We start from the raw sequence: 26,831 nt of genomic DNA, 5'->3' as shown, positions 1-26,831 counted from the left end.
CCTTGCCTACTGGTAAGAATTACAAGTTTACGATCCGCATACCACTACCGGTCTATATTATGTTACTCGTTATAATGAATTAGTTGAATTTTTCGTTGTTCTTTTTAAATCCGACTGTCTTTCGGTGAATCGTATCACGGTATAGATTGAACGTCGAGTTTCTAAATACATACATGTCTCTTGTCGTTTTAGTTCACTATATGATCATGATACTTTTCACTTTATTCAGCTATTAATTTTCTTCGATGGTACAGTGTTAAATAAATGTATATCATCTGCTCGTAAATAGAGCAGAATAAATGTGACTTTTATGCGTATTGTATTACTTCATGAATATACCCTTTGCAATTTTGTATTCCAACACATTCTATAGGATGCTTCGTTCAAATATTTAAAAGTTCATTTCTCGATCATTTATCTTCCGCTCAAAATCGATCTTTTTGCAAAAGGCAGGCAGTAAAAAGAAATTATCACTGGAGATAAATTTGATTTAAAACAACGCGAAGACGCATACTTTTCACAGTTGGCAACCGGTTAAATTGCTCAGAGACTGCACATTAATATACACAATTTAGCAAGCAATAATAATACATCCCAGACCTTTCAACATCTGGATGCAGAGTGGCATTGAGAATTCCTTGAATATATTGGAAAAAGCATAAAAGTAATTTATAGAAATAGTGATTCATTGTGTACATATATATACATATATGTATATAAATATATGTATATGCAAGTATATTAGATAGTTTGCGCCAACTCCTCATTGATAAATACATATCGGTTTTAAATACATATGTGCATGCGGTTCTATCAGGTATGTATGCGTACATATACGTGTATGCGTTGAACTACGCGGTTGCTGTGTGTATCACTGCCGTGGTTAGTCGTCGTCACCAGTCGTCACTGTTAGTTATCCCAGCACGATGAATGCACCGCATTGATTAAACTGTTTTTACGCTAATGTCGTGGCTATCTTCAAACAAACATAATTGTTTGACACGCATTAAGGATCCTGACACGTCAAAACGCAACGTGATCTAATATTTACCGTGATAAAATGCGTTTACATCGTTGTCATTACCGGTAGTGTATATCAGTATACGCCCACGACACGTTAGATGTTTTATTTCGTTCGAATCACGTGAAGATCGTTTAAACAAAGTCCACATCTTTGGAAAGGATTTTAAAAAAGTGCTGTTTACTTTATTTTCTTACATACATTGATCGTGAGTAAAATGCATCGTGGCAGTTGATAAGAACCGTATACTTACGTCTCTTATCTTTTTTCATTCGAACAAAACGCGAGTGACATGTAAGAGGAATTGATTTTTCATTTATATGGAGAATAATAAAACACATGTATTCTTACAAATATAGGATACAATAAATAAGGAATGGGAATTGACAGTATGAGAGTCGGAGGAGGCCGATGTCCTCCCCTCCTTGTCGGAGGACTTCTTGTCGCTTGTTTAATGTTGATTTGTAACTGGTGGACTTTGTCTTCTGAAAATATTGAACTAGTTAGACAAATTGATGAATTGAACGAACAACTTAAAATCAGGTATGTTCACGCGATATATTATGACGTTATTTTTGTGTTATGTGTCACTTACCACAACATAAATTTCAAGGAATTTTGAAATGTATTATTACGAATTTATAAAACTATTAATACCATTGTGAAATATTTAGTTGAATTTCTTGATGCTTGAGTGAACTATTCATCAAACATGTTGCAATTACAAATTACTTTCATCTTGTTAACACCTCTTTTGAAAATATCAGAAAGATGTTTTTATGTATCATGGTACAAGATTATTTATCACTTTATTAATAATAAGTCACTTAAGTATTCATAAATTACAAATTAATATTCATGATTATTTGTGTTTATTGTTTCAGCGCCGAAGAAAGAGACCAGTGTGTGACATTACGTGGGAACTTGGAAAAGAGCTTTAAAACTGCAGAGAAAGAAATGGAATCACTTCATGTTCGTCTTGAGCAACAAACAGATCTAAAGAAAACAAATGATAAATTGGAAGAATCTCTCCATTCTTGCAAGACTGATTTGGATAATTTGCGTAAAGTAGATGACACAAAATCTGAAACGTTAGAAACGTTAAAAGTAGAGAAAGATAATTATAATATCCAACTAGAAGAAAAACGGGAAGAAAATAAAAAGTTACAGGAAGAAGTAGATCAGGTATAATTTTTATATGAGGCAGACAATTTTGCTTTATATATTTCAATAAAGTGATTGTACTCATCATATGAATATTTTTTGCAGTTGAAAGAAGAACTTGACAAAATTAAACTTACATGTAATAAACTTGAGAAGACTCCTGAATTTACCCAACAATGTAAGTTACATTACCTTTCAATTTTATTTTACTTCTTATTTTTATGTTCTTTGGAACCATATTTAAATATATTCAAAACCATATTCAAAATATAAGACAAAATTAAAACAATTTAAAATGTGTTGCTTACAGTCAGAAATTGGATCACATAATGAATGGTATTCCTTGTAGCTCAAGTTTCTAATTTGACATTTAAAATTTTCAAGTTAGGAACTTATCTCAATCGGCCAAATTATAACAGCTTTTATAACAATAGTTTCCTAAGAAATTCTAACATACTTGGGGTATTAGTAGTAACGTTAATGTCATTTTCTTTAATTTTCTGCATATTATCAACCTACTTAACATTACAAGATATTCTGGGGGTTTGTCAATTTAGCTACAAGAACAGCCAATAACAAGACTCAATTGGGTTCTGTTCCGGAGTCGGCTGTAAAAGTATCTGTAGCTGGTCAGCGTGGTTTGAAGTACCATGGAATTCCAATTCTTCCAAGAGATCCACCTGGCGCTGAGCGCCTAAGTCCTCGCCTCTCAGTTACAATGCTGAAAGGTAGTGATACTTTTCTCTTGTCTCAAGGGAAAAGAAAATTATCCGAACAGTAAACCATTATATTCCTACAGTAACACTGTACCAAGTTGTTGTATTTTCTGGGCTTCTTTCATCAAATTTCTGTTTACACAAAACAGATAACACATGTAATGAGCACACTGCACTGCTTACTTATTTAATGTGTAGAGGAATATCATTTCTTTTATATAATTTAGCATAACAAGGGTGAAATAACACATGTTATCTATAGAACCACAAACGCTTTTAAATTTTTCTACTGGGAACGAATGATCTCTTATTTATTATTTGTTATTGTTGTTAGTGTTACTTAATCTTCTATTTTTTATCATTTTACATTGATAACATATTGAAAACCACTTTTGTGTCTGACCTAATTATAGTTTATTTTTATAAATTCACGTAATACATAAATTTGATAGACTGGCATAAAACTTAAGATATTAGTCATAGATTTTACTCTATGTATTTGTATCAGCATACTAAGAAATAAAAGATATATGAATATTATAAATTCTAGATATATATATATATATATACATATATATTGTATCAAATTTTTATTTTCTGTGATCATAACAAAATGAATATATTTTCATGTGTATGTATATAAGAACATTACGACATGCATATACTAAGAATTGTTTCATGCGAGTTTTCGGACATGAATGTCGGGATTGGAACATAGTATTCTGTCCTATCGTTGTCATATATGTTGACTAATTGGCGAGGGATAAACTAATTTCAAGGGCTATTAAAATGTTACTAATAATGGTTTATTTGTACTCACAATGAACTGTAATTAAAATCTTTCAGAAACACCACTACTGTTTTATTTCATAGTAGTAATGTAGTTTACATGCCTTTCAGCTAATAAGGCAAGTCCAATACAAGCAAACAAAGGTACTGCGGATCAGAATCCAGATGCAGAACTAGAATATCAAGGTAATTGAATGTCGCGATTTGAATATATTATTTTATAAAATATATTATAAGTATGCAATTTATCGATTATCACTGTTTAATAACATAAGAAGTATTATATTTTTCTGATAATAACTTGAAATGATTTAAACAAAAATTTTAAATTTGAATTAAAATTATATTGATCTTTTTATTACTCATATAGACAATAGTAAACAAGGAAATCTGGGATCCACAGATGGCAATATAGTAGAAAGCGAAAGGGATGCACAAATGAAAGCACCAGCCAGTAGCATTAATAAATAATGCAAAGGACTACGTATGGTTACTAACAGATATCTTTTAAACGTGATAAATTATAACTTTTCATGATTGTTCACAAAATTTTATAAATGATAATATTAAAATTTCATTAAGATATGATATATTCTTATTACTTTAACTGAACTTGTACACTATATTAAGTGCCAATATATGTATTCTATTTATACTATGCAGGATAATGGAATTACAATTAATGTAACAACTAGTGTGACTGAATTACAAAATTGCATCGTTACAATAATTAAAAGAAGCAGAACATATTTTTAATAAAATTATAGTTACTTCTTAATTTAGTATAGTTAAAAACAGAGAAAAGAATATTTAAAAATGAATGATTCCAAAAATTTAAAAATGGCTTGTGCTCAAACTTGTATTCCAAAACATTACAATTTTAGATCAAGACAATGTATTTTGAATACTTTCGTAATTTACATTTTGATATTTTCAATGGCTATGTCACATTTACAATTTATATACGATATTAATTTCGAATAAAATTTCAATTGCGTGAAGTTTATTGCTCAATATTAAAATGAGCAGGAATATCATGTGCGTTTTTTAAATCTCTTGTTTGGTTAGAAAATTCTGTTTAACAATGCATTATGAAGTCATAATCTGTGTAATATTTTATCGTATTGTCATTGTGAAATGTGTTCCTTCCATATTTGTTTTATACAAAATTGATTCGAATGTGCTACATTGTTTACAAGGTATTTCTAACAATTAACATGTGTGTAATTAGTCCAATTTTTAATACATTTTACATAGTACTCTAACAAAACAATTATATAAATTTTTGTTCCACATTAATAAATTACGTATCATTCCAACTGCAGTTATCTTATAACTCTTATTTACAACAATTTCTGTTCTTTTCTTCACAAATAGAAAGCCATAATAATTGTATTAACGGAAACAAAGTAATACTCTTTCATGGTGACAAGTGTTTGAAGGTCAAACATATTTTACATATTACATATATTATACAAACTTCTTATACACTGAGTCACTACATGTAGGTCATTCGTATTTAGTAATACTTTTTACTTTATCAGTACAAAGCTATTGTGTATACTGTGTAATTTATTATCAACATTTTGATAATACTACTTTATATTAATATATAATATATTATACATATTCTATACATATATGTTCGAAAAAATAAAATAGTTTCTGTTATCATGGTCACGATATGATAAGGTAGATTACATGTAAATCACCAGAATATAATACTAATACGTATAAATATTTATGTAGTATGACAAATGTACAAACATGGTAAATTGTGCTCAATCAAAATTTAAAATTGCATTTCTAAACTGTAAATTATTATGTGTACAAAATGCAAAATTTGACTAGGAAACATTAAGTAACGACTAGATTTTTAGTATATAAACTTAAATTTAAACATTTTATATTACGACTATCTGACAATATTAATTTGTTCTATTGCGTGGCAATTATTTAAAGCATTTTACAGTATTATTATATCTCTACATTGTCACGATTTAGCTATAACTATATACTTCTTCACACTCTAGAAGCAGAACTGCACGTTTCAAAGCTGCACAAAATAATATCAATAATTAACAAATATAAAGAATTATGAATCATGAAAATAGAATTTATTATATGCTGTAGTATTAGTACTAATATAAAAATGTTTTATTAGAAGCAATTTTCTTGAACATAAAACTTTAATAACTGATAGTAATATTGCACACTGCTAATATTGTACGCAGTAAACAGTACATATTTGTCAGATTTTTTTAATCGATAAATATCTTTTTAAAAATTATTACATTTTGTGCGACTTTCAAATATATAAAATCTGTAAACTTTAAAAATAATGATAAATCTTGAATATACTTTATAGTGATATACATTTAATGTAATAGAAAATCTCGTATAAATCCTCTTTTTGTAAAAATTAAATTAATATAAATAAGAATCAATTATTTAACTTTATATAATTAATTAGGACGAGATAACAATAGTGATATAAAGTGATATAAAGCTTTTCAAGTATTTCAAATTTACAAATTTTTTACTTGACGCCTTATATTACCTCAGCAATGAATGCTAACTTCTTTGGTCATATGGTCTAATAGTTATATTGCATTAATTAATCTGTAAATTCTGTCTAGAAAAAGCACCAACTTGAAGTGACTATATTGATTTAGACAAGATAAATAAATTATTTTATGATAATTAGGCATTTAATTTCTGTTGTTTTCTTATTAAAATATACTATAAATAACATTAACAGCCTTTTCGATAAATAATAACGAGAGAATCATTGTGTTAAAAGACAAAGAGTCACGAAAATAGTATTACTGCCACACTGTAGTTGGACTCTAATAAACAAGCATATCATTATACGTTCATAATGCACGATAGTTTACCTTTTTTGAATTGATAACTAATTCTAATTTTACATAATTTTGTAGAATCTATAATAAAAAATATGAGTTGCAGTCTATGTTTTGCATCTCCATTGTTATTATCAAAATATAATGGGGTTGAAGATAAGGCAGTGAGATGTTAATAAGTCTCTAAATAGGGAGACTACTATCAAATACAATCAAAATTATTGAAAATTTTGTTTTCGTTGTAATCTATGGAAGTTCAAACTATGTTCTTGTGTTTCATTCACATTTAAAATATATATGCTATCAAAAGGTCTTCTATTAGACTGATCACATTCGCGGCGAATAATGATGACTGTTGCTATGTCTTTGTTTTCTTCTGAAAATAAAGGCAAAAATTGATCGTAATCGCCACCAGCGACTGTGTTTACGCACTGAATTTCGTGACCGTTCCTTAGCTCGAATTTGCCTCACTAATGAATGAAATGCATCATCAATGAATTGCCTAAGAGCAGCAGATGTCTCATAAAATGGACAACCAAGCTGTTCTGCAAGAGCCATCCCCTCTTCTGTAGTTACCTACAATGTAATTGTTATATACATCAAATTAATAAAATTTAATTATATACAAACATTCTACCTTTCTTTTGTGCTGCAAATCATACTTATTGCCAATTAACACCAATGGTATATCTTCATTAGCCCTTACACGCGATATTAATTTTCGATATTCCAAAGCTTCTTGGAAGCTATGTCTATCAGTTACAGAATAACATATCATGAAACCTTCTCCACATCTCATATATTGATCTCGCATAGCTGTAAATTCCACCTACAAATAATAAAATACTTGGTAATATTTCTAATCTTTAAAAACTAACATTATTACATGATGATAGGACCTGACCTGTCCTGCAGTATCCAATATATCTAAGAGCGCAGCCTCTCCATCTATAACCCTTTGCAGTTGATATGAATCCTCTGTTGATTATAAGATCACATTTAATGTTTTGGTAAACTAACACAATTGAATTTTAAAGAGTGATCGAAGAGTTAAAGTTCTTCTTAGCAGTATAATTCTTACTTTCACTTCAGCTATATAATCTAATCATGAATTATTTTAATCAATCATCATGACTTTCATACACATATTATGTAGCAAACTGCTGATAATATTTAACTTATAAGTTAGATCAGTACAAGAAGGAGTTACAATTTATATTCAAGAACTCTTGACTAATTATGCTATCTTATACAAAACAAAATCTTACCTATAGTTGGATCATGATAGTCGATAAAACTGTGACTGACAAATTGCAAGGTGACAGCTGAAACATCATTTCTGTAATACACGTGTGTTCAAACATATTCCTAGAGCAATGAATAATTAATTTTGAAATACCTGATTTACCAACACCACCGTCACCCAGAACGACAATCTTGTAAACCCTGAGTCCACGTCTGGTAGTGGGCCGCGGGCCTGCCGGTACTTCGTTCTTGCCATTCAAAGCTACGCTCTTATCCTGCAGGATATCAGCTGACATTGTCGGAGAATATTCCTGCTCACCGGTAACCTAATGCCTGCCACGGTTATGGCACACGTCGCACTTTTACGAACTAACTGACATACTTGGTCACGTATCGGAACACGCGCGTAGACACACCCGTATCGGTTGTTAGATCGGGAAAGATACGGTACATGTTTGATCGCGATTGCAAGCCGCCGTTTTTCTTGGTGGCTCGAAACCGCGCTGTGTGACACTTAATGCCTACGATTTACACTTTCTAAAGTTGGACACAGCATGGCTGATGAGCACAGGCTGTCGACCGGGCTAGACAGAATGTGACAGCCGCGAAGATTAAGCACGCGCGCAGTCGTGTTCTCAGGAGCGTATCCATAGGTCTTACATATTGCACAGTGATCCAGAAAACGATATACATATAATTTAGGTTCAGAATTAAAAATATTTTCATTTCTAAAAGTCTATATAAAATCGAAAACTGCAAGAGACTGCACTTAAAACTTATATATTTTTATCAAAAAATATGTAAATTTTCATTTATAACAAGTGCGACGACTATCACTTTAGAACATATTTTTATAATCCTCGTTAAAGTTTAAATTGTTTTACATTTTTTACTGGTTGTACACAGGTTACGGAAGCAATGCATTTTGTTTAGTTTGAAACATTTCTTAGCAATTTTTATTGTTTTTGTAACAATGGATCACATTTTTTAGAAATGTGTTTTATGGCAATTGTTCTTACAGATTTCAAAGACATTAAGCAGCAATAAAAATTCAGGAAATCATGTAATATAAATAAATATTCCATTATCATTTAAATAATGATAATTTATCTTTATATTATTAAATTAAGACTTGTTACATACATAGTTTTGATTTATATGGTCCATTTGAAAAGATTGGGACCCATATTTGTGCATTTATCCCACATTTGTAGTAATGTTGCTGATCATAAATTTTGATCAAAATGAAATACATATACAATCGATAAACAATTTATTGTACATATAATTTCTATCGTACAATTATAATTCTTATAAATTATGTTTTTAATTATTTTAGGAATATTATATATTCTAAAATAGTAAACTTGTAAGACTTTTATTTCAATTTTTTAAGAATTTTATTGAAATTCAAAATATTGTAAGAGATGGGAGTTATTTGGGAATTATTTACTTTTGCAAAATATTGTATACGTTTTATACAATTCTCAAAGAACTATTTAATACTTTTACCAAAGAAATACTACTAATGAAAGATATTAGAAAATGGTAATGTTTCGTGATGGATCGAAGTCTTTATTCTTAAAAGAAATTATCTTAAAAACATGCATAAATAATTAGCATCTGGTGTGATTTGCGTGCAGACAATATAGAATTCAGACGAGAGCTTAGCACTGTATATATGTATGTACATACATACCATACCGCTGTGGTCTCAGATGGCTCAGTGGTAGAATGGTAGAAAAGTTTTGCAAATAAATTGCAAAAATAGAAGTGTGTTGATTTCTATAGGGACAGGAATAGTAGTGTATTTGTGTTCTGATACTTAGACACAAGATTGACGTGTTTGGATAAATTGCGTTTCTCAAGGCACGTACATGTTTTGTTTCGGAGGTTATTACTATTATTTCAGGCATCGAGCATTATGAAGACTTTCTCTAACAACGCAAGATTGAACGGTGTGTGTTCGATTGAATGTCAACATATGCAGCTGCTCTCGGTGAAAAATTATATTGGTGTAAACGTAATCAACGAACATGCCCTTTACGGCAGTATTGTATCAAGAATTCAATTGACATGTTTGGCGGATTGTTATTATCAAAAGACCGAAAACACGTGGGCATTTTAACGGCCGTGTACACATAGTAGATGATAATGAAATAAGTATACGTGCAATGTCCCTAATGTTTTTGACACCTGAGTTCTTTGGTTCTTAAATTAACATTTATCCCTGATATACCTTGCTCCGCAACACTCAGGTAGAGTGCAAATGTAAAATACATGTTTTTAAGTATCGTTGAACAGGGTAAAGATACATAAGACAGACGTTAAGAACAATTATGAGATTACTGACATTAATAAGAACAATTCATGATCGATGACTACAGAAAAATGTATACCTTAAACAAAGCCGTAGGTTTTCATATTACTTACTGAATAAATAAACTTGTATAATATACAGAGATAATATTTAATGTAAATTTCTTGTTTCAGACATTCAAATTCCTTAGCAGGAGTTGTAATATATTCATTTGTAAGCTGAATAGAAGTGTTTAAAGCAATCATTCAATATAATAAGAAGTAATGTGTTTTTTTGTATGTACATGCAATTGTGTTAAAGCAAAATTTTTATAAACATGTCGGTTGCCTCTTCTTCGAAAAATAAAAGAATGGATAATGTAAATAAGAAAGAAGAAACGATATATGAGAAATGGGAATGTTTTCATAATTGGGTACATTGTATATGTATTGTTACATTTGATCTTGAATTAGGCCAAGCTATAGAGGTATGTATTGTTTTCTATATCCTGTAATTATAATAATTATGTATTTGTAATACATACGTTTACTTGACAGGCTATATATCCAGGTCATATCATGTTATCAGAACAAGAGAGATCTAATGTCTGTTATCTTGCTTTTCCTGATTCTAACTCTGGCTGCATGGGAGATACTCAATATCATGTCAGAATAAGACAGAATGGAGCCACAGTTCAAGATACTAAAGCTTTAAAAGAGTATGATAGAAGATCACCTCCATTTTTACAATGCGATAAAGATTATTACTGGGGTTACGTGTATTTTCGTCAAGTAAAAGACAAGTCTCTTCCAAGAGGATATTTCCAAAAGGTTTATTTCACATATCAAAGTAGCATAGAAATCACTAAAGTCTCCTCAACTGTAACTTTGTTCTTGTTTTAGAGTATTGTTATAATTACAAAACTGCCATTTGTAAATCTCTTTGGAGAATTATGTGCTTTAATTGCACCTGAGTTTTTTGAAATTGGTAATGCCATTATGGAAGCTGTTGTGAGAGATATTGATCAATGGCCACCTCCAGTACCTGGTCAAATAGTACATTTACCACTTATAAGAGTTTTATTTCAAGTAAATATTAGTACATTTTGATAATGGTAATTTAATTAATTGTATCAGAATTTAATCCTGTGATTTGTATTTTAGACATATATTCCAAATCAAAATTATAAATCAACTGTAACCACTATTGCTGCCGTGGATCATGCATCAAATTTTCACACATCTCGAAGACTAATTGTAACATCTGCCTATGAGGGAGACATGTTTAGAAGTTTAGCTAGTGTTGTAAGTTATGTACATCTATTATGGGAGTTAGTATTACTTAGCGAACCAATTGTTGTTATGGCTGGTTCACCTACTGGTTGCTCCGAAATGGTACAAGCACTCATTGCGTGAGTATTATGTTATAATTTATACAAATGGATATAAAGTAATAAAACTTACATGAAGAAATTATCTTTAGGATGATAGCACCACTAAAGTATTGTGCCGATCAACGACCTTACTTTACAATTCATGATTCTGAATTTAAAGAGTACACTACAGATGCTCCATCACCTCCAGCTGTAATATTAGGTGTAACTAATCCATTTTTTGCCAAAACACTACAACATTGGCCTCATATTATCCGAATAAGTAATGGAACTAGTAATGGTAAGTTTAATGAAACATTGTGGAAATAGAATATTTCCTATATTCTATATATTCCTTCCTATATTTCAGAAAATCAAAAGTACAAAATAAAGAAGTCGGAGAATCTTAAAGTACTGGATTCAAAACCGGGAGTCTATACGCAGTATAAACCATTCCTTCAAAAGGATAAAACTATACTAAAGAAGTTGTTTAGAGGTATCCAGACTAAGAGGCCAGGCGAAGTGCAAACGCTTCTTTTGAAGCGTCATTTGATAGAATTAACAGAAAGTTTTATGATACCTCTTGAAAGATATATTGCGAGTCTTATGCCGTTGCAAAAGGACATATCACCTTTCAAAGTAATTATCTTACATTATAATATTCAGAAAAAAGCAATATATCAACTAAGTTAAAATATATCAACTTACTTAAAATATATCAACTATGCTTGTTTTAGGCTACACCCATACCTGAATTGTTTAATCCAGATGACTTTCTGGCTACTTTAAGTAGTGCTGGACCACAGTTGACTACAGGCATTAAAGGAGATTGGGTAGGACTGTACAGGCGATTTTTTCGTTCCCCAAATTTTTCTGGTTGGTTTCATACCAGGTACACCGAATTATCACATAAATTACAACTTATACAACTAGAGGCACTATCGCAAGCGGTACGCTTAGATCACTTATAATTTATTTCCATTTTTGCCTTTAATTTAATTTATCATAACAAAATGTAATCGATATAGGATTTAAAGACATGGGTGCAAGGAAAGCAAGAGGTAGAGCTAGTTGACATGATACTCAGGATCCGACAAAAATTAGAAAAGACTAATATTGATGAAGTACCTATAGGTAAGTCTGTAAGGGAGAAACTTCAAGAACGAATAAATGACATTACACATACATTACCCGATGATCTGAAAGATATTTTGAATCATGAATCTTGACATTACTATTGCTATATAAATATTAAAACTTGCTAATACTAATTCCGTTTAGATATAAACTGAAATCTTAAGCATGTAAATGGCGAAACTATAGACTAAAAAATATGTCCAAGCATTGCTCTCTTTGTCGATAAATGTAAACAAAATAATACGAATGAAAAAATAATGGATGAAATATTAAAAATATCTAGAAGTCGTGACGCTGTAAGGACATAACTATGTTGATGTATTCTCATAAAAACTTATTTTTTTGTAAAGTTCCAATTCTTTTAATTCTCTGCTTAAATACTCCAAGATGGATAGGATGGTCTCGTGCATTTTCTTTAATGCGTAACAGAAAGAGTGATATAAAAGTCAATACGGGTGCGAGATATATTTCATAGGTGCAATTACATAAAGACTTACGTGCTCATATTAGTATCCATAAATTGATAAAATATTACATATTTGTTATGATACTTTCTTTCGAACAAGTATCACTCTTTGTAATACTTTACAATTGAACCTCATGTTATGTAACAAAGAGATACTTCCTATCACTTGCTCTTATAACTTATTAGACATTTTGGATTACTTCTTTCTGACTTACTCATCCAGAAGATATTTTTTAATGTAATGAAATGTAATGAAGAAGAAAGAGCATAAATTGCTGTATGTACATACGCGTTTGATGTGAGATCTGTAAATACTGATATGAATGATGTATGTAATAAAGATTTATTTTAATAATACTATTGTAATATTTATCGAGATCTTTTATGTGTGTAACATTATTTACACAAGATTTATTTTAATAACTTACCACTTTTACAATACTTTTCACAATTAAGTACATTTTTCTAAGAACCATATGAATAAATCCTACTTAGTTCCATATTTCTAATATTTATGAGAAAAAAAAAAGAAAAATATATTAGATTAGATCTACAGTTTATGGATCTTTTTATTTCTTTATTTTACTTAACAACTGTCGATAAAACAAATCTTGCTTAGAGACGCTAGGTTAAAATTCTAAACACAGACTTTAGGATCCGTGCAGACATTGTATGCAATGCTTTTTTTGTCTCAGATTCTGAATTACCGACTCTCTTATGGGTTTTTCTGCCTTAGTTTTGGGGAGCTCTAGACTCTAGAGTCTTCTTACCATTTCGTGTCGCGCTCAACGTTACCGATAGTTCACGAAAAATGGACACGTTAACAAGAAGCGGATATGTATTTTGTTTATTTCATTTCTACCACAAGTGCTGAATATTATTTGGAAGCAATAAGTTTATTCGGCGCGAACATTTAAATGGTGAAAATAGTATTTATGGAACACGTACATTGCATAAGGTGTAATGTGTCTGTATGGATCCTAAATCTGTACTAGCAATTTGAGCGTTTTGCAACTAATTATAATTAATATATGGTAACTATTATATATATCATATATATATAATAATTATAACTAATTATAATATTCGTTCTGAATTTTATATTGAATCTTATGTCAAAAATAGCGACAATTATGAGTTTTCTATACTTGCAACGGTGCGTTTTTTATATGATTTGGAAGTCACAAAAATATTATTTTATATTTCAAAAATTTTAATGAATGTTTTTAATAAAAATGGAACCCTTGCTTAGTTTACCTTGATACGTCGTCTGAGATTCTATTCATAAATTCTTCTAAGCGGCCAGGTTTAGTACGGACGTCTGTCATTACGTGGAGATGGTACTTCGTAGTCCATAAATTAAAAAAAAAATAATAATATTAAAAAAAAAAAAAATTAAAAAAAATCAGAAATAGACGGAATTATGTCAATCTATGGTATGAATTCGATGCGCAACATTACCACGAACATTTTGAAACCAATAACATTAATTTTAAGTCATTGGTTACTGAGATATTTACTTTTTCATTGAATAGGAATCAGCTAGCGAGTCTGACCATAATCTACCGGATCTACTTTTGCTCACGAACTTAACAAATTTTCAGATTCGATTTTCTCAAAAACGAAGCGTCGATCAGAAAAATTGTTTCCGTTTTGTTTTATTATATTTTACTTATTTTACTTATTTTTATAAACTGAATCAACATATATCTGCTCATACCATTGTGAGACACTCTGTGTTACTCTGGAGTTCAGAGTTCTTTTACTCAGAGCTCTTACTCTGGAAATTAGGTCTTTGAACGAAGCACCTTGTCTTTTTAAGAAATATTCTTTATAAGTTGTAACGATTACACAAGTCCTTTCGACTTACCTTGAAGATGATCGTTGAGGAGGTATCACGTAACAGGAAAGGAAATTGCCAGGTGTAACGAACACAGTAACCTCACCATAATATTTTCTTTCAATTTTATTTTTCACGAGGTACACGACCTTTATTGTTACATTCCGCAATTATATTAATTAATTTCTTAATAGTTCCGGAATTTTAATGTTTCCGCCCTTACACTCTCGGTAGTTATTCATTAATATATTATCATACTTTCAATGGAGTCAACAACATATATATATTTTTTTATTTATTTTCATATGTATATATGTATATATATATCATTTATATATACGTACCGGGTGTATGTTCAATCCTTACGAGTGAATGCACTGTACCATAGGATAGCTTTATTACACAATTCACAGAGTCATTCCGAGATAGGGGGATTGCCGAAGTACACCATATATTTAATATGTATGTATACATATATGTATAGAATGATCACGTTTGGCCACGGAATCATTCGTTTCGTCTCGAATCGTTTTGATGTTAAGTTTTCATTTCGTCAGAGAGAAAGACGTTCGTTCGTCGACATTACTAGATCCTGAATCGGTTCTTCTGTACATCCGGCCATCGTCGGCGACGATGAAGGGGGTCTCGTTTTGTTCGTCGAAGAATGTACTTTCTCGCGTCTCAGTCGGGGCAAAGAGGACAGAAAAATCTATCTCGCCGTTTCACTCGCGAGCGTCGCTACGCCACGAGGAGAAATACAACACGAGGTTTCCGGTGAACAGAATTGTAGAACAGATAATAGGTCGCCAACGAAAGACTCAACGGTCGCTACTAAACTCACAGACATCAAGTGACCTCGAGAAATGTACGATTATCGTCTCCGGGAATTACTCTTAATCACTTGTCTGCGCTTTCTTCAGAGGTGGGCAAAATTTCTGATTCCGATCAATATTTTCGAATAACACAAATTTTCATTTTTTGTCATTTTTTTTTAACATTCCAAATATTGTTTTTCAAAGTTCTCTCACATTGTAGAACATCGTTTATAATTTTACATTAATTTTAGTTTAAATAACGAAAATAGTTTGCGAGAATGAAATAAGAGAAACAATATTTTTTGCTTTCAATTTCATTCGTGAACAATGATTAGAATGAACTTGGAGCGTCGTAATTTTGTCGCATCCGTCGTTATTTATTGTAATAAAATTTTGCCCACCTGTCTTCACCGGTTGTAGGCATACGCGTGTGTCTCGGTCTTCCATCGACTCCGATGAACTTAGGCCCGAATCATTTGCGACACCTTAACATTAATATATATATTTATATATATATTTATATTTAATATAACATGTATACATCCACCTAACGACTAGTGCGAATGAAAACACTTTCACAGCGAGCTTGGGTGAAAAGACGCGCACGCGGTGAACCAGCGCGTTGAGTTCAGAGTAAGTTTCTCTCGAGAAATGATCTCCTCCTTCCGGTTTAGTTTCTCTGTTGTCGTAGCGTTCTCCGTTGGACGAGAATTATGCGTCTCTAAGTAAGTACTGTTCACAGTCGATACTCGGGAAGAATTGACGAAAGATCTGGACTCAACATAGCGGCGCACGCAAAACGAACGTCTCGACGGGATGTGCAACGATTCCGCTTGCAAATGGTGTTACTTTTGGCTTTTCTTTTTCAACCTTCAGCTGGCTGAAGATGGTTCACAACTCTGAAAAATAGCTGTGACGTGCAACAGTTCTCAACGCGTTCCATTCGTCGACCGAATGAATTTTATTCATATACGTTTCCAAATCTCAAAAGCGCGCTCCTTCGACTCATCGAATCCGTCAGAAATCCAATTTATAAGCTTGTTTCTGACCGTGATTTCAATTTTAAATATTCCATTACAAAGTATACTTCGTTCGAAACACATCAGAATATAACGTTTGAATTTATACAATTCTTTCGGTCTCTTTCACGAATACCCGTGCAAGTCTTATTCGAAAACAACCCTATTCAACAATAAAAATCTAGCATGAATTATTCCCTTGGCTTCGTGCTTGGGGTTTCGGTAAACCCATCCTCAGCCACCCTCGAGTTAAGGGTCGCTACCCCATTAACCGCATTTCTCGACTTTCGTTTGCGCAACAATTTCTCACCCCTTTCTTCTGTACATCAACAATCAAGGATTTCGTTACCGTATTTTTTTTTTTCGATTCCAGCGCGCACGCAAAAAAGACCGGCGGCCTTTTAACGACGGTGAAGCTGGTTGCGTCCACTCTTTGCTCGAGCATTGATTCAGATAATTTTGAACAACGATCATTTGTACGTAGGCGGCGACGTTTCATCATGGCCGGGGTTTCCTCTCGATCCACAAATTGTTGTTTTGACCCAGTTCCGTCGTGAGCAACGGAACTTATTGGACGGCATGTCGCGCAGAGAAAATCATGTCGAGGAAGTGTTGTTGCTGTCTGGAACGACTGTAACGCGGCACTAACGCTATCGATTCGCCGACTTTTTCTTTCGCGTCCTCCTGTATCGTCGTCGTTCGATCGCCACGGTTGCTCGTGTTGGTCTTTTTCGCGTGGACCCGGTAATCTTCAATCGTATACTCAACGTCAGGCGCGGCACAACAAATTGGCGAGTTTAACAAAAGAACAACGTAAAGCCGCGCATCCACCAAAAGCGGAGAAAGAGTCGCCTCGCGGATCATGTTCTAACGTCATCTTTAACTAAACGTGTTACTTCAGAATGCTTCTGAACTGTTCGTTGATTCTTTAGTCGTCTTAGCGCGCAATTTCGGTGTCTTGTATGTACACGATCGATATAACTACGTCGACACAGTCGGGACGCTTCTTTGCAGGAACAAAATGTGTACTTTAAAACGTTCTAAACTGTTTCTTTTAGCACGAAGTTCGCTGTGAAGAACTTCCACGAAACTTGTGGAGGAAACTCTTTAGCGTTTCTTTGGTGGATGCGGAGCTTTAGCCTCGACGCAACGTTAACAATATAATTATACAAATATTTTCCATCGATTTTTACAAACTTCTTTCTTTCCGCGTGCACCGACGAGGATGCACGGGACGTTGCGGGGCAGATCGCGATCGCTCGAGTCGAGTGTTTAATCTTTGGCAAAGTCCGCGGTAACGAAGACAAAGCGCCCCGGACCGTCGCGGGGGTGGTGGTGAAGCGTCCGACCATCGAGTGCGTTTGTAAAAATAAAGCCGACGATACACGTCGATCCGTTCGAAACGGTGTCCTTCGGCACACGGCAGTGTAACAATGTCGGAGAAGTCCTCGATCCTTCAAAACCCGATGAAGACCCGCTGAAAATTTCTCAACTCGTTTCCCATTCTACGTCTGTTTTAGTCTCACAATGTTTCCGTAGCACAGTGCATTTCGAGTATGGGTTATTATTCTTTCGCGTTGTCGTTTTCAAGAGTATCATGAACGATCGATATTGTTAAAAACGAGAAACGTTGGAATTCGTCGTCGTATTTTTTTCCTTTTGTTTTTTACTCCTCTTGTGATTCTTCGATCGTTTTCCGTAACTGAAAACGAGTCGTTCTAACAATTGACATAAGTGTGGCGTTAGAGTTCGGTTTCCCCCTCTTTGTGGTATATTTCTTTTTTTTCGTTTTTGTTCTTTTTAATTTCGTGTGCACACCCGTCCACCGTTCGCTATAGATCCACAGATCATCGATGGATGGAATCGACGGAGGTTCGAGAAGCGAGAGATTCGACCGGCGACGAAAATTTATGGTTCTGCCAACGGGGCTCGCGAAGGCCCTTCCTCCCCTGTCAGTCTTTCTCTCCCATTATTTCCTCCCTTCTTCGGCGTCCCCGTCGTGCTCAAGGATCGCAAGCACGCGCGTGATGTTCAGACACCGAGGAAGACGAAGCGAGGAGGAGACTCTATTTTCACCCAGCTCCTCTCCTCCTCCCTCTCATCTTCGCCCTCTTCGAGGCTGTCCGAGACAAGTCTCGACTATCGTTGGGATTTTTCACTTCCCCCCTCGTTCTTTCCCCATCTTCGCGAACTCTTATTCCCGTGTTGCACACCCAACAGCCGCGCGTTCTTGACTCGTATGGTACCTGGATCGTCCGATTAATCGTTTAATAGGCTATTGACCGAGTTCTCGGGGTCTTTGTGGATGTTGCAGGAGCGTTTTGCTGTTCAAGGTTACCTCTCCCTCTCACCCGGAATCGAATTACTATTTGTCTCCGATGTTGTCATGCACATATTGTGGATCATTAAGCGTTCCTGCTGGAATCTCTCGTGTATGGAACAACGATTATTGCATACCTTGCGGTTATTACCGCAAGCAACGCAGTGTACACTGTTAATTTATAGTTTCGAAGCCGAGTCTCGGTAATATCTAATACCAAGGTTATAACGTGTTTAGGAACTTGATTATACTAAAAGTAAACGATCGCAAATATCTGAGCACAAGTATCTACATTTAATCAGAAAAGATGAAAAGTTTGATAATCGTGTAATAACTGTAAAATTACGTTTTACAAGACGCAACGAAATTATTAAGCAAATCAATAATCTTGACCCATTGTTCGTTCTTCGTTGGAACTTCTGCGGGGGAGTCGAGAGATAAGATGAAAGTTCAGAGTGTTCCACTGATGTCTGACATAAGCTCCAAAACTTTTAAAGCTTTCCCCGCCGTGTCCTACATTGAGGTAGGACCGGGATTCGTGGAAAAATCCCGTGGAAGAATACGCGTTGAGAAGTCTAGACGAATGGAAAATATCAAGAATATTATCTTCATGTTAGAAAAAGACGCGACAACCTTGAGCATTGTAAATTATATCGCTTCGACCGCAGCTTCCAAACGTGTCGGACGTCGTCTATTGCGTCTAAAAGCATCTGCGACAAAAAGAATTCAAACGACACAGCGATGGCAGACGTTCAACGCCCTTGAAGACGCTTCTTCACGCGGAGCTACGCAAACAAGATAATCGTGGTATTTGCACGGCCGCCCTGAACCTCAAAACGCAGCCGCAGGGGATTACAATTCGAAGCTCTTAGGATAAGATATGTAAACTATGTGATAAGGAACTCGTGCAACAACCTCGAACAAAGCTCTTTCTCTCGGACTGTTCTCAAGTTTTGCAACGACCTCGCGCGGCATCGATCCTCCAAGCGGCAGGGCTTCTCTCTTCTAGCCTTTTCTAGAAGCGGCCTTGTTCCGATCGCGTCGATGAAGACGCGAAGAGGAGAGGAGGTAAGAAGAGAAGAACAGAAAGGATCGAGGAAACGATCCTGTCGCTCGCGCGGTCTCGATAAACTCGATGAATAAGAAAACATAGAAAGCCGGTCGGCGACCCCTCGGCACCGTCCCCTCCAGGATCTCAATTGAAACGCGACGAGATCGTCTCTAACCGGTCACAAAGAGGATCTCCCCGGCTCACTTGAGGTCCTCGTCGTCCTCGTTGGCTAGGAGCTCGTCGATATGCTTCTGCAAATCGTCCTTATCCATCGCGGCCGTATCCTTGCCGGTCGCCGCGACGATGGTTTTATCCTCGTTGCTAGTTACTACCTCGTAATCCTTCAGCTCGGCCTCCAATTCGCGTTCCCAATCTTCTTCTGCGGAGATTCACAAGCAGCGTTGTAGCTATTTTCAAGCGGGCCACGCGGGGGTGTCGGTTCTTGTATTCGCGGGGGCGCGTATCGACGCGTGTCCTATGTGTGTGTGTCTGTCTCTGCCGTGTTTCCGTGTCCTGTACGCGTGTGTGCATGTGTCTGTGTATGTGTGCGAGTTTCTCTCTCGGTGCGCGCGCGTGTGTATGCAGTGTTTTCAGTGTAAAGTGTGCGAACGCGCGAACGAGAATCATGGATCGTGCACACGCCGAACCACAGCCGAGGTTTCAGCCTCGGTGTCCCTGTTTCTTCGCATCGATCTCGCGACGCACGCGTCTTCTCCGTGTTCCGGTACTATGTGTGGTACGTTTGTGCATGTGTGAGAGAATTTAATCGTGTCTCTGTGTTAGTGTCAGCTTGGACGAAGCGGGAAGGGCAGGGGACAAAAACTCAAACCACACAAGGACGGAGAACCGAGAAAAGTGGGTTGAAATGGAATCGCGGGTCGCGGGGGGGGGGGGGGGGGGGGCAAGGGAAAAACAGACTCGACCGGGGTTAACTAGCGACGCCCTTTCTCCCCTTATAATATATTTTCGCGACCCTCGTCGCGTCGCGTTTCGAAAGTTTGGAATTGATTGCTCCGCGATAAGCTGGATTCTTTTCGAAATGGTAAGAAATTGATTTTTCGAGTGCCTTCGAACGTGGATTTTTAACCCCTCACAGACGGGACACGAATGGAAAATCGAACGTTCTCCTATCACTACCAACAGAAAGTGAACGATAGTCTCGATAATTTCTTCTTTCAGGCATAGCGGCCTTGTTCGGAAGCATTCCCGTTTTCGAATTTATTTTCATGTTCGCTTTCAGCACGACTTCGGCCACGAAGTGCATTTTATATTGCCCTTTTTACGTCCCCATTGTTTCTTTTTGTTTTTTTTATCTTTTTATGACTTTTTTTTTGCGTTCCTCCATTTTGCGCGTCCATTTGTGTTCTTTTTTTGTGTTTTTCTTTTATATGGTTGGTTCTTTTGTTCATGGGGAGTAAAAAGGGAAATAATAATGACGATAATAATTTGTATAGTAAGTAAAAGTAATCTATGCCTGAGAGGTGCTGAGAAATCGCCGCCGGTGAAGGGTTAAGCAAAAGCAATGACGCTTCTAAACACATTTTGTAATCGGATTGAATCCCCAAACTTTCGAATCGAAGTCGATACAGCGTCCTAGATAGTGTCCTAGATAGCTCGGGTGTGAACCGTGGCTCCAACGTCGAAAGCAACCCTCTGTCCGACGGATTCGGCCCGCTATCTCTACTCGAAGCGTAACAATCGGCGACGAGATAAGTCGGATCGATCGATCGAAGTCGAAGGGGGATGAAACCGTACTGCCTGGGAGCGCGATTTAAGTAATTGCGTCTCGGCGGGGTATTAAGTGAAACGCCGGGGTCCGAGCGTCGACCGGGATCAGAATCCACCCTCTCGAACCCGGGGTCGTCCGAAACCCGAGCGCGCCCGTTTCCCCGTCGACGCGGTGGTGCGAGCGAATTATTTTCGCGTGTCGACGACGCGCAACTGCATCCCCACCCACGCTCCGAGAAGCTATTCCTTTTTTTCTTCCCTACCGCTGGCAGCGTGACACTCGTTCTTTCTCTTTCGCTCGCCCAATGCCACCCCCCACATATCGATTCGTCTTTTCATGCGCTCTCCATGTCGAGTCGACGTTCGATAGCCTCGCGAACACCTATCGAGGCACCACAATGTTGCGCCCCTCTCGCTCCCTCGCCCCCTCGTGGCTCCTTCTCTTCAATCCCTGTGTCTCCGTCTCTCGTTCGCTCGCCCCCGTTATTATTAGTTTGTTGTATTCCAGTGATTCCCAGGCCTTGATTGCGATCCGATGAATGAAAGTTACGGGGAACGGGGGTCGGTCGCCGTGCTGCGTTCGCGTGTCGAACAACAGCGGCCGCCGATGGACCGTAGAGCTCGCGGGCATCGTTTATCGCAACAATAGAGTTACTTGAAAATTATTCACAGGTCGAAGAACCGGGCTATTTCTGAACCGCTCGCAAACTCCGCGGAAAGAGCTGCTTTCGGAATTTAATTATCGCTTTTTCTCGCGAAATCAGTTCTCCCGTACCGAATCGCGTTCTCTCGGGCGTCAGTCTCGGTATATAGCTGCTCGCTTCTATCGAGAATGTCATGTGCTTCCAAAGAAAAAGTTGCACCGGTGTGGCTATAAACGGCGATTCGGACAATCACACGCGTCTCCGTTTCATAAAGAACTTTCTGAAATTTTAGATCGATTTCAGTTCCTCGAAAAGGAATGTTATTTGCAAACTGGAGAGACGGAGGTTGCACTCGACGACTGCTTTAGAAATAATAATTATTTATACCGGAAATATTGTGTCTTACGCTGACCCGCGGGTCCAGCGACTTTCCTCCATTGTTTTATTACGCTTTCTGCTGCCGTGTTGGCGCGTTTATCTTTCATGCGTTTTTATTTCTCGCTCCTCTCTCGCATCGAATGCACCGATGCATGTGCACATGCACGCGCATGTTCGTACGTACGCCGCTCGAGCGTCCGTCCAAATGGAAAACGCGGCTCCGCGTCAACTAATTCCAGATGTCGAGCTCATTTTCGCTATTAAAACAGCCCCGTCGCGTTCTACAATACCCCCCCTCCCCCCTGCTGGTGCCGTCTGCATCCGATATATTTTCCTCTGGCTTTTTTTTTCTCCCTTTCTCTGCTGCTCCTCGATCGTTCTCGACGTTCGTTCGGGTGGACGAGCATGTAAACGGCGACGCCTCGTTTTAATTCATGGAGTAACTCGGTATCTGTTTTACTTGAAATCGGAAGGAAATCACTACGAGGACTGCACCCACGAGAGACGAGACGAAATTACACCTCGATCCCAATTACTGTTTAGATCTTGTTCATGTGTTCTTGGTTGTTGTTGTTCTTGTTGTTGTTGTTCTCTTTTAAAACACGTATTGTCATTCAACGAATTTTATTTAGTTGATTTACTCGCATTATTTTATCGTATTTTTTTCATCTCTTTTTCCCTTAATGTTCTCTTTTTTCTGTTTACGCAACGCCTAGGTAGATCTCTGTTTTTTCCTTCCTCGCCGACCACCGTTCACCGGTTTTCATATTTTGCCTTCTCTTGACCAATTGTTATCCCTCTGCCTCGAAAAGAATGTACCTAGGGCCGTTTTATATCGATGGTACTTCCGAATTGTTCTTTCTCCGATAATTATTTGTTGTCTTCCCACTTTCTCTCTCTCTCTCTCTCTCTCTCTCTCTCACGTTTTCTCACTTCTTCTTGTTCGTCCTTTATTTATATCACGATATTAGCTCGAAGTAATATTTACTTATTTATTCTGGGTTTTTTTTGTTCTCTTTTAATTTGTTAGTGTTCCTTAACTGTTTACAACACGGAGAGAATCGACAAGAGACAATAGTAATGAAGACAGACAGACGACAGACAAACGGATAAACATCCAGACATTTAGTCGATCTTGATCTCGTCTTGTTGCTTGAGTGTTACTAAAGGAAATTGCCTTCTCTCTCATGCACTCACGCACACGATCGCACTTGCATTCAGACGAAATTATTTGTATTCCCACGCGCTCTCTCCCTTTCTCTCCCACCCTCTCGCTCCCGCCCATGCACACTCTCGCACGCTCCGCTTCTCTCTATCTCTTTCTTTCCCACTACCATCTCGTTCCACTACTCGCGTGGCGCCTAGCGCTATTCGGTTTACGTTTTGCTTACCGCGTTTATCACGTTTCAAATCCGACGTAAGTACACCTAACGCACGCCGTTCCCGTTCGCGCGGGGAAACTTCAATCCTCTCTCTCTCCCTCCCTGGAACCGATTTTAAACACCACCGAAAAAAGTATACGACAGTTATTTTCTCTTTGTTCTTACATCGGTTTACGTTGTTTTTTTGCATTTTTTTTCTTTTTTTTTTTGGTTTTTACGCTTGGCTTTTATCACGGAAAAAGGTCGATCGCGCGCGCACGACCGAAATTGGTACACACTGACAACGACGGACAACAAACACATCGATAACACCGATATTTAGCGAACAAAGAATGGAAACGATCGCCGCCCACCCCTGGATAGATGTGATCGATGTCGGTTACCGCGGGATCGCGTCGACGTCAGGGACGAGTAATTCCGCGTACGGGCAGAAAACGAAGGCCCCGAAAACGGAACCGAGGAAAAACGAAAACACGGCCGGGCAAGATCGAACCGTAAGCTCGACGGAGCGGTATTATCATCGTTCGTCTCGTATCAGAGTGTCGCCTCGTATCATCGGTTCGAACAACGGGGGCGGGTTGTTAGTCGATCACGCACGAGAAAGCGAGAGAACAGAACACACACAGAGAAAAGAAACAAAGAAGAACACAAAGACAGAGAGAACTGAAACGAAAGAGAATCGAGGGAGAGGGTTCGAGGAGATCGTGGACGAGAACCGAGAAATCAACGTCGGTTTTCGAGACGGGGAAAGAAGCATGTCGTATTATTTTTTTTTTTTTCTGAGGGGTGTGCTTTGGATAATGCTTTTTTTTAAACAGGAAGTTTATCCTCTTCTTTAGGCTGTTGACAAAAATAGAACGAAAAAGCGGTCGTTTAGTCACACAGTTCAGACGATTAAGATTTTTGTTAGACAACGGGCGGGAGAACAAACAGGGTTTCGAAACATTTAAACTAGATAGCGGAGCGGGGGAGGGGGTCAGCGACGCTGTCAACTGTTATACAGTTAACTGTTATACAGAGAAGGTGTTCTCCCGGAGGGGTAGCGAAGGTGAGGAAGTCGGTAATACGAGAGGCGGCGGTCTCCTACAGAGAAGCACACTGAGACAGGAAATTGGACAAGCTGCTCGAGAAAACGGGGTTTGACACAGACACTACGGTGACACAGACACTAAAACGTTGCGTGAAAAAATAGGTGGAACATCGAGATCGAGTGTCACGTTAATTCACGTGTATACTCACGGGGGGATGTTTGCTTGGGCACCGTGTCTTGCGCGTGGATCGCTCGATCCGGTGCACTGCCATTTCTTTCTCTATTCGCTCGCGCCGGCGAGGATTTAAGCTTTTTCCACGCACGAACTCTCTTAATTGAAATTGTTTGGGCTGCTGCGTTGCTCTGCCAATTTAGTCGCTCGAACTTGCCGAATTTCGTTTCATGACGTTTTTACTAACATTCCTGATGCATTTAGAGTCAAGTGACGTAGACGCGCATGCAGTATGTACATGTTCAAGAACGCGTAGACTTTTGAACAAAGCAAAATTGCATAAAGGAAGTAAGAAATGTTACGACAGAGTAGATATAATATAAAAAATTTGGTACACAGAGTAATGACTTTAGCAAAAAATTGTATACGTGTGTCGAATGATTTCATCGTCGTCATGCTGGAATTATGAGATAGAAATGTATGCTTTCATTAGAAAAAGAGACACTTAAATGTCCGATAGACGTGTTCGTTTATAGAAAAATTAATTACATCGAATTAAGCCCCCGTCAGAAATATATATTTCACTAAATTGTTGCTTAGATTATTAGTTACGTAGAAAATGGATATTTTTACCGACTATGTAAAAAGATTGTCAAAGCGCGGTTTTATTAAAATGTAAATGTTATTTTCCAAAGCGAAATTTTCGACGGAGGCACTTTGACAAAAAATCGCAGTACTCGGCGGCGACCTACACACCGTACATACACCTTTTCAATTTCAATAGAGATTTCATAGTACGGTTATCAAAATTGAATATTCATCGCTCCTGGCGGCGAATAGAGACAGAAAGGACGCGTTCCTCTCCGAACGTATCTCTTGCTTAACAAAAATCTCGTTGGTGGTCGTAACCGTACAACGCGCGAACATCTCTCCGAGCTTTCCGTGGTTTATCAAGGTGTGTATACAAAAATAAAGAAAACCTTCGAATAACGTGCACACGTATTCTTCGGGGTAATCGATCGGGAATACTGCACAGTTTGCATCCGTGGATCACGGATCGCCGAGACTTCGTGGCACACGTTCTCGTTTTATTTGCACGTCTGTTTCTCGTCACCGTCAACCGGCTCTCATTATTATTCATAACAAGTCGCACAGGCCAGATAACCGAGGTTAATATTCCCATCACCGTGTTTTCTCATTTTTTTTTTTACAATTTTTTCCATCCAAATTGCTGTGCTTTTTAATGAACTGATCAACTTTTTCAACCGCGTTCAAATTTTACAGCGAAACGAACGCGTTGAAAATAAGTTTCGCACCAGTGAAAATAAGCTTGGTTTCAAGGCTGCAATTATGTTCGGGTCTACCGTCTGGCTGAGAAT

At 36.8% G+C, this 26,831-nt stretch overlaps 4 protein-coding genes across 11 annotated transcripts in view; 2 read left to right on the top strand and 2 right to left on the bottom strand.

Moving 5' to 3' along the window:
- The first annotated feature begins 627 nt into the window (after window positions 1–627).
- Window positions 628–4,278, top strand: LOC143259043 (uncharacterized). 5 transcript variants are annotated; one of them, XM_076519834.1, is made up of 7 exons: window positions 628–817; window positions 1,381–1,564; window positions 1,906–2,206; window positions 2,291–2,363; window positions 2,743–2,913; window positions 3,802–3,876; window positions 4,061–4,278. In XM_076519834.1, exons 2-7 carry the CDS (start codon window positions 1,398–1,400, stop codon window positions 4,159–4,161), a joined length of 888 nt encoding a protein of 295 aa, XP_076375949.1. In that variant the 5' UTR covers window positions 628–817; window positions 1,381–1,397; the 3' UTR covers window positions 4,162–4,278. The 5 variants fall into 5 exon arrangements, with proteins under 5 accessions (XP_076375949.1, XP_076375946.1, XP_076375950.1 ...); XM_076519831.1 differs by lacking the exon at window positions 628–817 and adding an exon at window positions 873–1,086; XM_076519832.1 differs by lacking the exon at window positions 628–817 and adding an exon at window positions 1,093–1,229.
- Window positions 4,279–4,523: 245 nt separating this feature from the next.
- On the bottom strand, window positions 4,524–8,247 carry Ric (Ras-related protein interacting with calmodulin). Of its 2 annotated transcripts, XM_076519837.1 has the most exons (6): window positions 7,954–8,247; window positions 7,823–7,879; window positions 7,459–7,532; window positions 7,192–7,383; window positions 6,987–7,130; window positions 4,524–5,746 (listed from the first exon to the last, which is right to left on the bottom strand). In XM_076519837.1, the coding sequence occupies exons 1-6, from the start codon at window positions 8,093–8,095 to the stop codon at window positions 5,741–5,743; spliced, it is 615 nt and encodes a 204-aa protein (XP_076375952.1). In that variant the 5' UTR covers window positions 8,096–8,247; the 3' UTR covers window positions 4,524–5,740. The 2 variants fall into 2 exon arrangements, with proteins under 2 accessions (XP_076375952.1, XP_076375951.1); XM_076519836.1 differs by having other exon boundaries at window positions 4,524–7,130.
- A 996-nt stretch (window positions 8,248–9,243) lies between these two features.
- LOC143259041 (protein DENND6A) lies at window positions 9,244–13,430 on the top strand. The gene is made up of 9 exons (XM_076519829.1): window positions 9,244–10,211; window positions 10,293–10,585; window positions 10,656–10,928; window positions 11,001–11,186; window positions 11,262–11,509; window positions 11,581–11,771; window positions 11,841–12,109; window positions 12,208–12,420; window positions 12,499–13,430. Exons 2-9 carry the CDS (start codon window positions 10,436–10,438, stop codon window positions 12,697–12,699), a joined length of 1,731 nt encoding a protein of 576 aa, XP_076375944.1. The 5' UTR covers window positions 9,244–10,211; window positions 10,293–10,435; the 3' UTR covers window positions 12,700–13,430.
- A 1,594-nt stretch (window positions 13,431–15,024) lies between these two features.
- The window catches only part of Sap47 (Synapse-associated protein 47kD), a 155,997-nt gene continuing 144,190 nt past the window's right edge, over window positions 15,025–26,831 (bottom strand). For 2 of the 3 annotated variants that reach the window (XM_076519821.1, XM_076519822.1), the window contains one exon: window positions 15,025–20,497. In XM_076519821.1, coding sequence (XP_076375936.1) covers window positions 20,319–20,497 — 179 coding nt within the window. In that variant the 3' untranslated portion in view covers window positions 15,025–20,318. Of the gene's footprint in view, window positions 20,498–23,223; window positions 25,091–26,831 lie in introns of those variants that run through there. The other variant, XM_076519823.1, reaches the window with a different exon arrangement.

This window comes from Megalopta genalis, chromosome 3 (genome assembly GCF_051020955.1).
Source record: "Megalopta genalis isolate 19385.01 chromosome 3, iyMegGena1_principal, whole genome shotgun sequence".
NCBI lineage: Eukaryota > Metazoa > Arthropoda > Insecta > Hymenoptera > Halictidae > Megalopta > Megalopta genalis.
This window is presented reverse-complemented; position numbering and strand designations above follow the sequence as displayed.

Bases quoted from the DNA above. Each gene is read 5' to 3' on its own strand.
- Ric (XM_076519836.1), bottom strand. From the start codon at position 8,095: ATGTCAGCTGATATCCTGCAGGATAAGAGCGTAGCTTTGAATGGCAAG. The intron at 7,880-7,953 runs GTATTTCAAAAT...ATGATGTTTCAG, and splicing joins CGGTGGTGTTGGTAAATCAG to CTGTCACCTTGCAATTTGTC. The intron at 7,131-7,191 runs GTAGAATGTTTG...ATTACATTGTAG, and splicing joins ATTTGCAGCACAAAAGAAAG to GTAACTACAGAAGAGGGGAT.
- LOC143259043 (XM_076519834.1), top strand. From the start codon at position 1,398: ATGGGAATTGACAGTATGAGAGTCGGAGGAGGCCGATGTCCTCCCCTC. The intron at 1,565-1,905 runs GTATGTTCACGC...TTATTGTTTCAG, and splicing joins AACGAACAACTTAAAATCAG to CGCCGAAGAAAGAGACCAGT. The intron at 2,207-2,290 runs GTATAATTTTTA...TATTTTTTGCAG, and splicing joins TACAGGAAGAAGTAGATCAG to TTGAAAGAAGAACTTGACAA.
- LOC143259041 (XM_076519829.1), top strand. From the start codon at position 10,436: ATGTCGGTTGCCTCTTCTTCGAAAAATAAAAGAATGGATAATGTAAAT. The intron at 10,929-11,000 runs GTTTATTTCACA...TTCTTGTTTTAG, and splicing joins CAAGAGGATATTTCCAAAAG to AGTATTGTTATAATTACAAA. The intron at 11,772-11,840 runs GTAAGTTTAATG...CCTATATTTCAG, and splicing joins AAGTAATGGAACTAGTAATG to AAAATCAAAAGTACAAAATA.